This window comes from Ipomoea triloba, chromosome 11 (genome assembly GCF_003576645.1).
Source record: "Ipomoea triloba cultivar NCNSP0323 chromosome 11, ASM357664v1".
Classification (NCBI taxonomy): domain Eukaryota; kingdom Viridiplantae; phylum Streptophyta; class Magnoliopsida; order Solanales; family Convolvulaceae; genus Ipomoea; species Ipomoea triloba.
This window is the reverse complement of record NC_044926.1, coordinates 7,228,280-7,240,700: the sequence shown is the minus strand read 5'-3', so window position 1 is coordinate 7,240,700 and position 12,421 is coordinate 7,228,280. Positions and strand designations below refer to the sequence as shown.

The 12,421-nt window shown below is 44.7% G+C and overlaps 1 protein-coding gene across 1 annotated transcript in view; it reads right to left on the bottom strand.

The window, feature by feature from the left end:
* LOC115995851 overlaps positions 1–10,293 on the bottom strand; it is a 25,927-nt gene extending 15,634 nt beyond the window's left edge. Inside the window, exons 1-7 of the mRNA XM_031235000.1 lie at positions 10,122–10,293; positions 9,274–9,350; positions 9,133–9,207; positions 8,661–8,745; positions 8,058–8,354; positions 3,742–3,804; positions 3,403–3,555 (exon numbers count right to left, since the gene is read on the bottom strand). Of these exons, the coding sequence (XP_031090860.1) occupies positions 3,403–3,555; positions 3,742–3,804; positions 8,058–8,354; positions 8,661–8,745; positions 9,133–9,207; positions 9,274–9,350; positions 10,122–10,293 (922 nt within the window). The remainder of the gene's footprint in view (positions 1–3,402; positions 3,556–3,741; positions 3,805–8,057; positions 8,355–8,660; positions 8,746–9,132; positions 9,208–9,273; positions 9,351–10,121) is intronic.
* Positions 10,294–12,421: the final 2,128 nt, after the last annotated feature.

The window sequence follows — 12,421 nt, the reverse complement described above, 5'->3', positions numbered from 1 at the left end:
TTTTTAGTACAATATCGAGCGCTTGAGCTTTGATCACGAAGCCCGCCTCAAGCCTCAGGTTTTTCGCCCCTCCAGCTACTCCACCTCTCGAGCACTTGACCTTTGATCACCAAGCCCGCGTCAAGCCTCAGGTTTCTTTCACTCGGACAGCTGCCAGGTTACTCCGCTTCTCCAAGGTCTTTCTCCCCGCTTCCAGTTACTCCACCTCTCGAGCACTTGACCTTTGATCACCAAGCCCGCGTCAAGCCTCAGGTTTCTTTCGCTCGGACAGCTGCCAGGATACTCCACCTCTCTTGCTTAATCCAAAGCAAGGTGTTTTTGGTTGTCACAGTTGAATGTAACAGTCTCCAATCTGACCACAAGCTATCGTTGAATCAACTTCGATGTAGAGCAGCTTTGGTCACCTTCTAGATATATAGCAGTTTAAGCTTTGTAACTCTCTCAAACACTAAGATGTATAGCAGTTTAAGCTTTGTAACTCTCTCAAACACTAAGATGTGTTTCAGTTTAAGCTTTGTAACTCTCTCAAACACTAAGATGTGTTTTCGTTTAAGCTTTGTAACTCTCTCAAACACTAAGATGTGTTTTCTTTTAAGCTTTGTAACTCTCTCAAACACTAAGATGTGTTTTCTCTTAAGCTTTGTAACTCTCTCAAACACTAAGATGTGTTTTCTCGCTGTTTTGAATATCAGGATGATATTCCAAGTTAAGCACTTGCACTTGAACGTTTCAATCAGACACCTCTTTTCAATCTCAGAACTCTTGAACCCCTTTGCTTCTGTGTCTTCACGTCCTTATATATGAGAGTAGAGGAATAATTCCGTTGGAGGGAAAATTATTCCGTTTGAATTTTGTCTCCCATGCCGAACATGGGTTTTGCACATTTTCAGCATTTTTCATGGAGTAGTGGTCTTGTAACTTGATCCTTTTGTCTTGTAGTGAATATCCCATATTCCACTTTCTTGAGTCTATGCTCCACTTAATCTTCCGGAAAAGTTACTCTTTTTATATTCCCCCTTGTTGATAAAGGTTGCTCTTTTTAAATTCCCATCATTCCTTGTTTGTGGGGAATCAGACCACTTCAGGATTGGTGCACCTTTTGACCGTTTGTGGTGGAAGTCTGACGTGTCATCCACTTCCGCCCATTTTGAAATCTCACGCTCAGCACCTCTTCATTATTCTATCTCCATGATATTCTTCTTCTCCAAACTTAGAATATTTTATCCACACATGTTGACTGCCATTCAGCCTCTTGGAGAAGTACCGGTTTATCGAGACCACGCTTGATGTCTCGATTGCTTGATCCCATGTATCGAGAGATCTATCTCTCGAACATTCTTTACGTCTCGAACTGGATAGTTATATCGAGAGGTCCTTACCTCTCGAACTCAGCTTATGTCTCTATATCGAGAGGTCCTTACCTCTCGAACTCAGCTTATGTCTCGAGACTTAGTTGATGTCTCGTAGACCCTTCAGCTTATGTCTCGAGACTTAGTTGATGTCTCGTAGACCCTTATTCCTCCAGTGTTGTCTCGTGCCTTCTTCTGATCTATCTATTAGCTTACAACAGGAAACTTCTAAGTTGTTCAAACAAGTTTACCTTAAGCTTAAATATTTTCCGAGTTGAGCTCAAAGTTACCCGGTTGTATTTTCGCACTTAGTTTACTTGTCGAACTTACATTGTTTTGCCTATGTATCGAGACTTGGGGATTTCTACTTAACAGTTGGTATCATCAAAACCTATTACATGATGTTCCTAACAATTTCCCCCTTTTTGATGATGCCAACACTTATACTTACTTATATGGCTGATTTGAAAGAAGAATAACCATTGATTTTATTTTCAGCGCATATGGTAAGTTTGACAACTCATCTACTAAAGCAAGTATAAACAAACTCACGCAACACCCCAGCAAAAGATATATATATTATTATAATGGGAATGTTTTACAAGGCTTTAGCAAAACAGTTAAAAAGAAGATAAAGAACAACATCAAGTTCGAATGCATGAAGACATCGAGAGCTTACTGCTTATTTGCTTTCCTCTTCTCGTTTATGGCTGCTCGCGCCTTGGTGGGGTCTTTCACCTGCTCAAGATATTCGTCTGATACGTCCAGGTGAAGGTAATTGATAAAGGCTTCACCTATGAAGCTGCCTTCAATCACCCCATCTCTCCACCATTCGATGCATTCCGGAAGATTGAGACCGCTATGAAGAGCTAAGTCAGTTTTGGCAAGAAGACTTACTATGATTGCATGGAGATATTTGTTTGAGTCATCTTTGGTTCCTGACTTGTAGTTCTTTATGAGTAGCTCATCTCTCTTCTCTTTGGCCGTTTGTTGTTCTTGTCTCTTTCTTATTAATTCCCTGTCTTCTTCTCTTCTTTCTCCTATTTCCAGTGAACGCTGGATCCTTAACATTTCTGCTCTTTCCGCTTCCTCCAATTGTTTTCTTGTTGATTTTGGAACTTTTGGAGGAGGTCCAGCTAGTTCACTTGCTGCCATTTTCTTGCTAGATGAAGTCCTTCCCTGAGTCTTCTTTTCCCCCTTGTTGGCATCATATCTGAGGGAAAGAAAGGTGGACAATCCGTCGAAGAGTGCATGAATTTGGGCAGGCACTTGGTGCGACAGGTCAGTGAGTATGGTTTGCATCACTTCCTGTCGAAGTTCACTTGAGCGTTGGTGGGCTTGAAGTTCTGCTCGTAACTCAGCGAATTCAGTTCTCACCCTTGCAGCCTCATCCGCAACTCTTTGTGCTGCATTCTCAGCCCATACTGCCTGTTCGAGAAGTTCTTCGTGATTGGCTTGGGATTCACCGGAGCCAGCCACAGGCATTGCAGCGTTCCGAACAACAGCGAGTACGCGCTCAAGTTGAGCCATCTTCTGAGATTGATCAGCCATCTTTTGAGATAGATCCGCCATGAATTGACGCATCTCGCCAATGAAGACTCGTTCGGCCTGTTGATCATAGTCAGAAGTAGAAGGAGAAGAAGATTGAGAAGTAGTACCTTTAGTCGGAGGGGACTTGGGTGCTTCCAAATTTCCACCCATGACTTGCATTTGTGAGTCCACCTCTCGATTGAGTTCCTGAGGGCCAGTAGGGACACTGGGATCAGAGCTCGAAGGTAGCTCCATATCAGGCGCTTCCCGGTTTCCACCTGAGGATGGATCACTTCTTGCTCTTCACCTCTCGAACCTGGACTCTCAGCTTCAGCTGCTGGTAAGAGTGGATTGGCCAAAGTAGGAGCCTCGGAATCAGATGCTTCCCGGTTTCCACCTGATTGAGGTTCCCCCTCAACACTACCTCTCGAACCAGTGCTGGTAAAAGGATCATCTGCTGGAGTAGTTGGTTCATCGATAGGTGCTTCCCGGTTTCCACCTTCTTGAACTCCAACTCTCGAACCAGCAGGATTTCCATCAGTCTGCTCTCGTTGCTCATTTGTTTGCACCTCAGTTTGCTCAGGTGAGTCTGGAATGTCTATTATCTCAGGAGCAACTGGTGCATTCCATCTTTCTCTTTCAACCATCCTGGCAGCAAAGGTTGATGCTGTATCATCTGGTAGCAGGAATGGTGAAGGCAGTTCCATATCGATGGGAAAGCCTGGGAGTTGGAGCAACGGAATTTCACCCTCTCGAATTGTTTGAGCTTCATCTGTTGCATTCGAGGGTGTGGACTCAGGTGGTGGCAGGAGTAGAACAGAGTTAGGTGCCACCTCAAGTGCTTCAGAGGTCTCGGATGCACCTCTCGAAGCTGCTACCTGGTCGTCCAGAGCAGATTCATCTACTTGGGAGAGTGGGATTGCTGCTGTTGCAATAGGAGTTTCATCATCATCTCGAGCAACCCAAGAGGTCTCTCCTGGACCTCTCGTGTGTTCTACACTTTGTCCCAAGGATAGAGCAGTGGCAAGCCTGATGTCTTCTCTGAATTGAGCATCAAGTTCAGGATCCTCCTCAGGCTCACCCTCTGTTTCATCAGCAGCTATGCCTTTACCCTTATCAGTTCTTCCACTGTTCAGCTTAAATATTCTTGTTTCGTGGGCAAGGTCTAGGAGTTGATGAGCTAGGATTTCTGAGATACCCAACCACTGGAGTGCAAACTGTTCTTCTGCCTCCATTTCAGTTGAGTGAAAGGGCTGGTTCTCCAGTTGATCCACCTGATCACCCTGGAGAAGTCATCAAGAGTTTGTGCTTCCACTTCCAACTGAGTAGTGACCTCTTCTTCGCCATCATTCTGTCCATCAGACAGAACCTCTGTAGTAGTGATCTCTCGACCATTATCCGAGAGATCATCCTCCAATCTGACATCTGCTATAACTTGTGCAACTGATCTATTAATCTGAGCAGATTCAGTAGGTGTCATCTCAACATTCAGAACATTTTGCACTGGGTCCCTGACCACAGTGCCCTGATCATCAGCAGCTACCATATAATCTTGATCTTCAGCTGCTGGTACATCTATCTCTCGAACCACCTGTCGTGGTTCCACATCATCACCCTGTACTGGATCACTGATCCCAGTACCTTCAACCTCTCGAACCTCCTCTCGAGGCTCAACCACAGATTCAACATCACCCTCAGCACCATCAACAGCAAGTAGATCAACAGATAAAGCTTCTGACAGAGACATAGTAGGGGGCACTCTCTCAACCTCAGTGGCCAGTGTAGCCTGAGGTTCCCCCTGGGCTTGTGCCCTGTCCTCAAATAGTACTTGTATCACAGAGGGTGTCACCTCTCGAATCTGGGTGACAGCAACAGTCTTGGCCCTCTTGGCCTTCCTTTTCAATTCAACTCTTTTAACCAGAGTTTCCAAAAGCTCTGTTGGTCCCAAGGGGATGGGGTACAAGTCTAGAGGGGGGGGGGGGTTAATAGACTTGTATAAGATTTTGCAAATCTTTTTCGACCTCTCGAGTGTATTGAACTTAGGATGTTTAGGTTTGATACTACACGAGATGAAGACAAAGTTTTATGCGCAGCGGAAAAGTTATCCCCTTTTAGTTAGCACGAGTTTGGGTTAGTTCGAGAGGTGTGATTATATGTAGTGCAATTGAGAGGTTAGTCGAGAGATAAAAACAGAAAGTAAGTGCGAGAGAGATTTTTAAGTGGTTCGGCCAACCCGCCTACTTCCACTCTTCTTCCAGAAACTCCCTGGAAGGATTGCACTAAAAACTTCCCTTTCTAGTACAATAACGAGCGCTTGAGCTTTGATCACCAAGCCCGGCTCAAGCCTCAGGTTTTTCGCCCCGCTTCCAGTTACTCCACCTCTCGAGCACTTGACCTTTGATCACCAAGCCCGCGTCAAGCCTCAAGTTTCTTTCGCTCGGACAGCTGCCAGGATACTCCACCTCTCTTGCTTAATCCAAAGCAAGGTGTTGTTGGTAGTCACAGTTGAATGTAACAATCTCCAATCTGACCACAAGCTATCGTTGAATCAACTTCGATATAGAGCAGCTTTGGTCACCTTATAGATGTATGACAGTTTAGCTTTGTAACTCTCTCAAACACTAAGATGTGTTTTCTCGCTGTTTTGAATATCAGGATGATATTCCAAGTTAAGCACTTTGCACTAGAACGTTTGTATCAGACACCTCTTTGGAATTTTGAATGAACCAACCTTCTTAGCTTCTGTGTCTTCACGTCCTTATATATGAGAGTAGAGGAATAATTCCGTTGGAGGGAAAATTATTCCGTTTGAAATTTGTCTCCCATGCCTAACATGGGTCTTGCACAATTTCAGCATTTTTCATGGAGTAGTGGTCTTGTAACTTGAACCTTTTGTCTTGTAGTGAATATTCCATATTCCACTTTCTTGAGTCCATGCTCCACTTGCTTCTTTTTGAAAAGTTACTCTTTTTATATTCCCATCATTCCTTGTTTGTGGGGAATCAGACCACTTTAGGATTGGTGCACCTTTTGACCGTTTGTGGTGGAAGTCTGACGTGTCATCCACTTCCGCCCATTTTGAAATCTCACACTCAGCACCTCCTTAGAATTTCTATCTCCATGATATTCTTCTTCTCCAAACTTAGAATATTTTATCCGCACGTGTTGACTGCCATTCAGGCTCTTGGAGAAGTGCCGGTTTATCGAGACCACGCTTGATGTCTCGATAGCTTGATCCCATGTATCGAGATGTCAATCTCTTGAACACTCTTTATGTCTCGAACTGGACAGGTATATCGAGAGGTCCTTACCTCTCGAACTCAGCTTATGTCTCGAGACTTAGTTGATGTCTCGTAGACCCTTATTCCTCCAGTGTTGTCTCGTGCCTTCTTCTGATCTATCTATTAGCTTACAACACGAAAACTTCTAAGTTGTTCAAACAAGTTTACCTTAAGCTTAAATATTTCCCGAGTTGAGCTCAAAGATACCCGGTTGTATTTTCGCTCTTAGTTTACTTGTCGAACTTACATTGTTTTGCCTATGTATCGAGACTTGGGGATTTCTACTTAACAGTTGGTATCATCAAAACCTATTACATGATGTTCCTAACAATTTCCCCCTTTTTGATGATGCCAACACTTATACTTACTTATATGGCTGATTTGTAAGAAGAATGAACTTTGATTTTATTTTCAGCGCATATGGTAAGTTTGACAACTGATCTACTAAAGCAAGTATGAACAAACTCACGCAACACCCCAGCAAAAGATATATATTATTATAAAGGGAGTGTTTTACAGGACTTTAGCAAGAACAGTTAAAGAAAGATAAAGAACAACATCAATTTCGAATGCATGAGGACATCGAGAGCTTACTGCTTATCTGCTTTCCTCTTCTCGTTTATAGCTGCTCGTGTCTTGGTGAGGTCTTCGAAGTTCACCTGCTCTAGATATTCGTCTGATATGTCCAGGTGAAGGTAATTGATAAAGGCTTCACCTATGAAGCTGCCTTCAATCACCCCATCTCTCCACCATTCGATGCATTCCGGAAGACTGAGACCGCTATGAAGAGCTAAGTCAGTTTTGGCAAGAAGACTTACTATGATTCCATGGAGATATTCGTTTGAGTCTTCTTTGATCCCTTCCTTGTAGCTCTGTAGGAGTAGCTTATCTCTCTTCTCTTTGGCTGTTTGTTGTTCTTGTCTCTTTCTGCTTATTTCCTTGTCTTCTTCTCTTCTTTCTCCTATTTCCAGTGAACGCTGGATCCTTAACATTTCTGCTCTTTCCGCTTCCTCCAATTGTTTTCTTGTTGACTTTGGAACTTTTGGAGGAGGTCCAGCTGGTTCACTTGCTGCCCTTTTCTTGCTGGATGAAGTCCTTCCCTGAGTCTTCTTTTCCCCCTTGTTGGCATCATATTTGAGGGAAAGAAAGGTGGACAATCCGTCGAAAAGTGCATGAATTTGGGCAGGCACTTGATGCGACAGGTCAGTGAGTATGGTTTGCATCACTTCCTGTCGAAGTTCACTTGAGCGTTGGTGGGCTTGAAGTTCTGCTCGTAACTCAGCGAATTCAGTTCTTACGCTTGCAGCCTCTGCTCGAGCTATCGCAGCCTCATCCGCAGCTCTCTGTGCTGCAGTCTCAGCCCACACTGCCTGTTCGAGAAGTTCCTCGTGATTGGCTTTGGATTCACTGGTGCCAGTCACAGGCATTGCAGCATTTCGAACAACAGTGAGCACGCGCTCAAGTTGAGCCATCTTCTGAGATTGATCAGCCATCTTTTGAGATAGATCCGCCATGAATTGACGCATCTCGCCAATGAAGACTCGTTCGGCCTGTTGATCATAGTCAGAAGTAGATGGAGAAGAAGATTGAGAAGTAGTACCTTTAGTCGGAGGGGAGTTGGGTGCTTCCAGATTTCCACCCATGACTTGCATATGTGAGTCCACCTCTCGACTGACTTCCTGAGGGCCAGCAGGGACACTGGGATCAGAGCTCGAAGGTAGCTCCATATCAGGCGCTTCCCGGTTTCCACCTGAGGGATGGATCACTTCTTGCTCTTCACCTCTCGAACCTGGACTCTCAGCTTCAGCTACTGGTAAGATTGGATTGGCCAGGGTAGGAGCCTCTGCATCAGATGCTTCCCGGTTTCCACCTTATTGAGGTTCCCCCTCAACATTACCTCTCGAACCAGTGCTGGTAACAAGATCATCTGCTGGCGTAGTTGGTTCATCGATAGGTGCTTCCCGGTTTCCACCTTCTTGAACTCCAACTCTTGAACCAGCAGGATTCTCAGCATACTGCTCTCGTTGCTCATTTTCTTGCACCTCAGTGTGCTCTGGTGAGTCTGGAATGTCTATGATTTCAGGAGCAACTGGTGCACTCCACCTTTCTCTATCAACCATCCTAGCTGCAAAGGTTGATGCTGTGTCTTGAGGCAGCAGGAATGGTGATGGCATTTCCATGGCAATAGGAAATCCTGGGAGTTGAAGCAACGGAATTTCACCCTCTCGAACAGTCTGAGCTTCATCTGTTGCATTCGAGGGTGTGGACTCAGGTGGTGGCAATAGTAGAACAGAGTTAGGTGCCACCTCAAGTGCTTCAGAGGTCTCGGATTCACCTCTCGAAGCTGCTACCTGGTCTTCTAGAGCAGATTCATTGACTTGGGATAGTGGGATTGCTGCTGTTGCAATAGGAGCTTCATTATCATCTCGAGCAACCCCAGAGGTCTCTCCTGGACCTCTCGTGTGTTCTACACTTTGTCCCAAGGATATTGCTGTGGCACGCCTGATATCCTCTCTGAATTGAGCATCAAGTTCAGGATCTTCCTCAGGCTCACCCTCTGTTTCTTCAGCAGCTATGCCTTTGCCCTTATCAGTTCTTCCACTGTTCAGCTTCAACACTCTTGTTTCGTGGGCAAGGTCTAGGAGTTGATGTGCTGGGATCTCGGAGATACCCAACCACTGGAGAGCAAACTGTTCTTCTGCCTCCATTTCAGCTGCTTGGGCCATCAGTTGAGTAAAAGAACTGGTTCTCCAATTGATCCATCTGATCACCCTAGAGAAGTCATCCAACCTTGATACATTCTCAACAGACAGATTCAACCGAGATGTGATTTCAGTGTTTAGCTCATCAGAGTCAGCAGGTAGGATTTCTGTTGCTGATGCACACTCCACTGCTTGTCCAGTTATCTCTCGAACATCCGAGAGATCATGTGTCAACCCATCATTCAGAAAATCTTGCACTGGGTCCCTGACCACAGTGCCCTGATCGTCAGCAGCCACCACAAAGTCTTGATCTTCAGCTGCTGGAACATCTATCTCTTGAACTACCTGTCGTGGTTCCCCAACAACACCCTGTACTGGATCACTGATCCCAGTACCTTCAACCTCTCGAACCTCCTCTCGAGGCTCAGCCACAGATTCAACATCACCCTCAGCACCATCAACAGCATGTATATCAACAGATAAAGCTTCTGACAGAGACATAGTAGGGGGCACTCTCTCAACCTCAGTGGCCAGTGTAGCCTGAGGTTCCCCCTGGGCTTGAGCCCTGTCCTCAAATGGTACTTGTATCACAGAGGGTGTCACCTCTCGAATCTGTGTGACAGCAACAGTCTTGGCCCTCTTGGCCTTCCTTTTCAATTCAACCCTCTTGACCAGGGTTTCCAAAAGCTCATCATCAGAGCCCTTCTCCTTGGCTGGGGCTTTCCTTTTGCCCCTTCCCTTTGGCTTTGAGGGAGAAGGTGCAGCCTTAGCACCTTTAGCCTTGGGAGCTTGAGGTTTCGTCCTACCCATATAGGTATTCCGATGAACCTCTCGCCCTTCCCTCAGTTCTAAGCCCTTCAGTCTCAACAAAAATTGAACAACAAAGCCGAAACCAACCTTTTTGCTGATCGTCAGGTCGGTGTTGGAAACTGAGCTCTGCACTTGGTGTTTGAGGAAGTTGAAGATGATATGAGCCCAGTCCATTTTGTTGTTGTTCCAGATGGCATGGAGGATTTTCAGAGTGTCCAGACTGATCTCGTCTGTTCCGGACACCTTGTCGAGGATGAATTTTATGATAAGCTCGGCGGCTAGGGCAAACCTCTCCTTCAGATGAAACTTGCGGAGGGCAGAGGATGCTCTGCGCGGTGCAGTCTCCAATCGGATTTTGTCCCAAAACTCCTGCTTATTCAAGTTGTAATCCGAGAGGTGCGTGACTGCTTCCTCCGATGCAGCAAAGTCGAATGCTGCTCGTAAATCACCCACAGAGGTTGTGATATCTATTTCGTTGAAGCGGCTTTCAATCTTGCCCTTCGTGACCTTAGCATGAGCAAACCATTCGGTGAAGTCAAGATCATGGATGGTTCGGTAGTCATGCGTCATGTACCTCATTAGTCCTGCTTTTTCAAACTTCTTCAAGACTCTCTCCGCCATTGTCGGATTTGGCGAGTGGGTGATGAAGCCATCTCTGTCAAGGATGCTTCCAGCCTTGACTTGCTTTATCTGAGAGCGTATGTGGTATAGCTCTCTCTGGTATGCACTGGAGGATGAAGAAGATGATGATTCAGAAGCCATTGATGAAGGTTTGTGTGTTTTGGAGGGAATGGCTACAGTGTTTAGGATTTGGGAATTTTGGGTATTCGGTTTTGAGCTTGAATCCGGGTAAGGAAGAAAGATTTGGCTTTTATATCATGTGGATTCGGGTTGGATATGTGGGTAGGGTTGAGAGTTTGACCCGTGGAAGGATCCCGGTTGATTTCAAAGAAGTAAAAAGTCAGAAATACCCTTGATAACGGTCAGCTTATAAGTTAGGATAAGGGTATTTCGGTAAGATGCCAAAACGGTTTCAGCTTCAAGATAGTGGGGTATTAAAGATGATATTAAACTGAGCATGCTCCCACTAATCAAGATAAAGCCCCTAAGTGCGGAAAACCGTCAGTAACCGATGACCACGTGGCTAGCATTTATGTCCAAAGTTAGCCGTTCCACCTCATATATCCGTTGAGCTTATCAGATTCACCTCTCGAAGGTGAATGATCTTCCACATGAGTTTAAGGATCTTCCCCCTGAGTGATTGATCCCTAAACCTCCTTATTCCTCCATCTTGATCTGGTTAAGGATCTTCCCCCTGAGTGATTGATCCCTAACCCTCCTTATTCCTCCATCTTGATCTGGTTAAGGATCTTCCCTTTGAGTGATTGATCCCTAACGCTCCTTATTCCTCCGTTCAGAGATATCAGTTTGTTATCTGTCGAAGTGACTTCTCGAACTACCCTTCTTCGAGACATAACGTATATATGCAAACTGATCGGGTTATCTCTCGAACTACCTTTCGAACTACCTTTCGAACACAGATTGCAAGAAGAGCAAGTTTGATTCATCCAAAAGATATCACTTGGAACATATCCTTAAGTTCATTTAGTGATTTCCAGATACATTACATATGAATCAATATCCTATTAGATTCCTTAGAAACTTTTGTTTGGCCTTGGAAAGCCATGTAGGAATCTATTATTAGAACAAGAACTAGCCATCTAAAATCCTATTTATCTGACTAACAGAACTAGAGGTGGCTAATTCTTCTTGTTCTTCTCTCTGCTGCAGACCTCAGAAAGTCCCAACTGGTCTTCCTCTTCATTTCCCTTGGTTCTCCATTTGGTTGAGGAAGACCCTAGTGGGAGTCTCTCTTGGTTCAGCATCCCACCGTTGTGGATCTCCTCGTATTTGGGGATCCATTCACCTTGGATGGGAATAGGATGCTTGCCTATGGTATTAGGAGACTCTGCAATCTGTTCACCCTTCGTTAGATCTGGATAGTTTTCTCCTTGAAAAACTTTGGACTTGACTGCTGGTTTCTTTCCTCTATAAAAGAATGGAACATCATCTTTTCCTTTCTTCTTCTTCATGAGGAAGATGATGATGTGAACTGCTGAGAAAACCCCTCTATATATAGCCCAAAGATTAGCACTGTAGAGTCACGGGTAGCTATATGACAATTCAATGCATGCGTAACTCCAAAGCTGCTATAAAGTTGATGAAACCGCCCCTCACATGCGAAACAGTTCATGGCACTTAATACAAGGAGATAAGATTACCACTGTAGAGTCACGGGTTGCTATATGATAATTCAACCCAATTCTATCATTCCCAATTCTAACCTTAGTTGAGAGAATCTATTTTCACATAACGCCTTTGTGAAAATATCTGCTAGTTGCTCCTCCGTTGCAACATATTCCAAAATGATGTCCTTTTTCTCAACATGGTCACGGATGAAGTGATACTTAATATCAATATGCTTTGTTCTAGAATGTAACACTGGATTGTGGGTGATGGCAATAGCACTTGTATTGTCACACATGATTTTAACCTCCTTACACTCAACACCATAATCCATTAACTGTTGCTTCATCCATAAGATCTGAGCACAACAACTTCCAGCTGCTACATATTCTGCCTCAGCGGTGCTTGTAGCTATCGAATGTTGTTTCTTGCTAAACCATGAGACAAGTCTTCCACCTAGAAACTGACATGTCCCTGATGTGCTCTTTCGATCTATCTTACA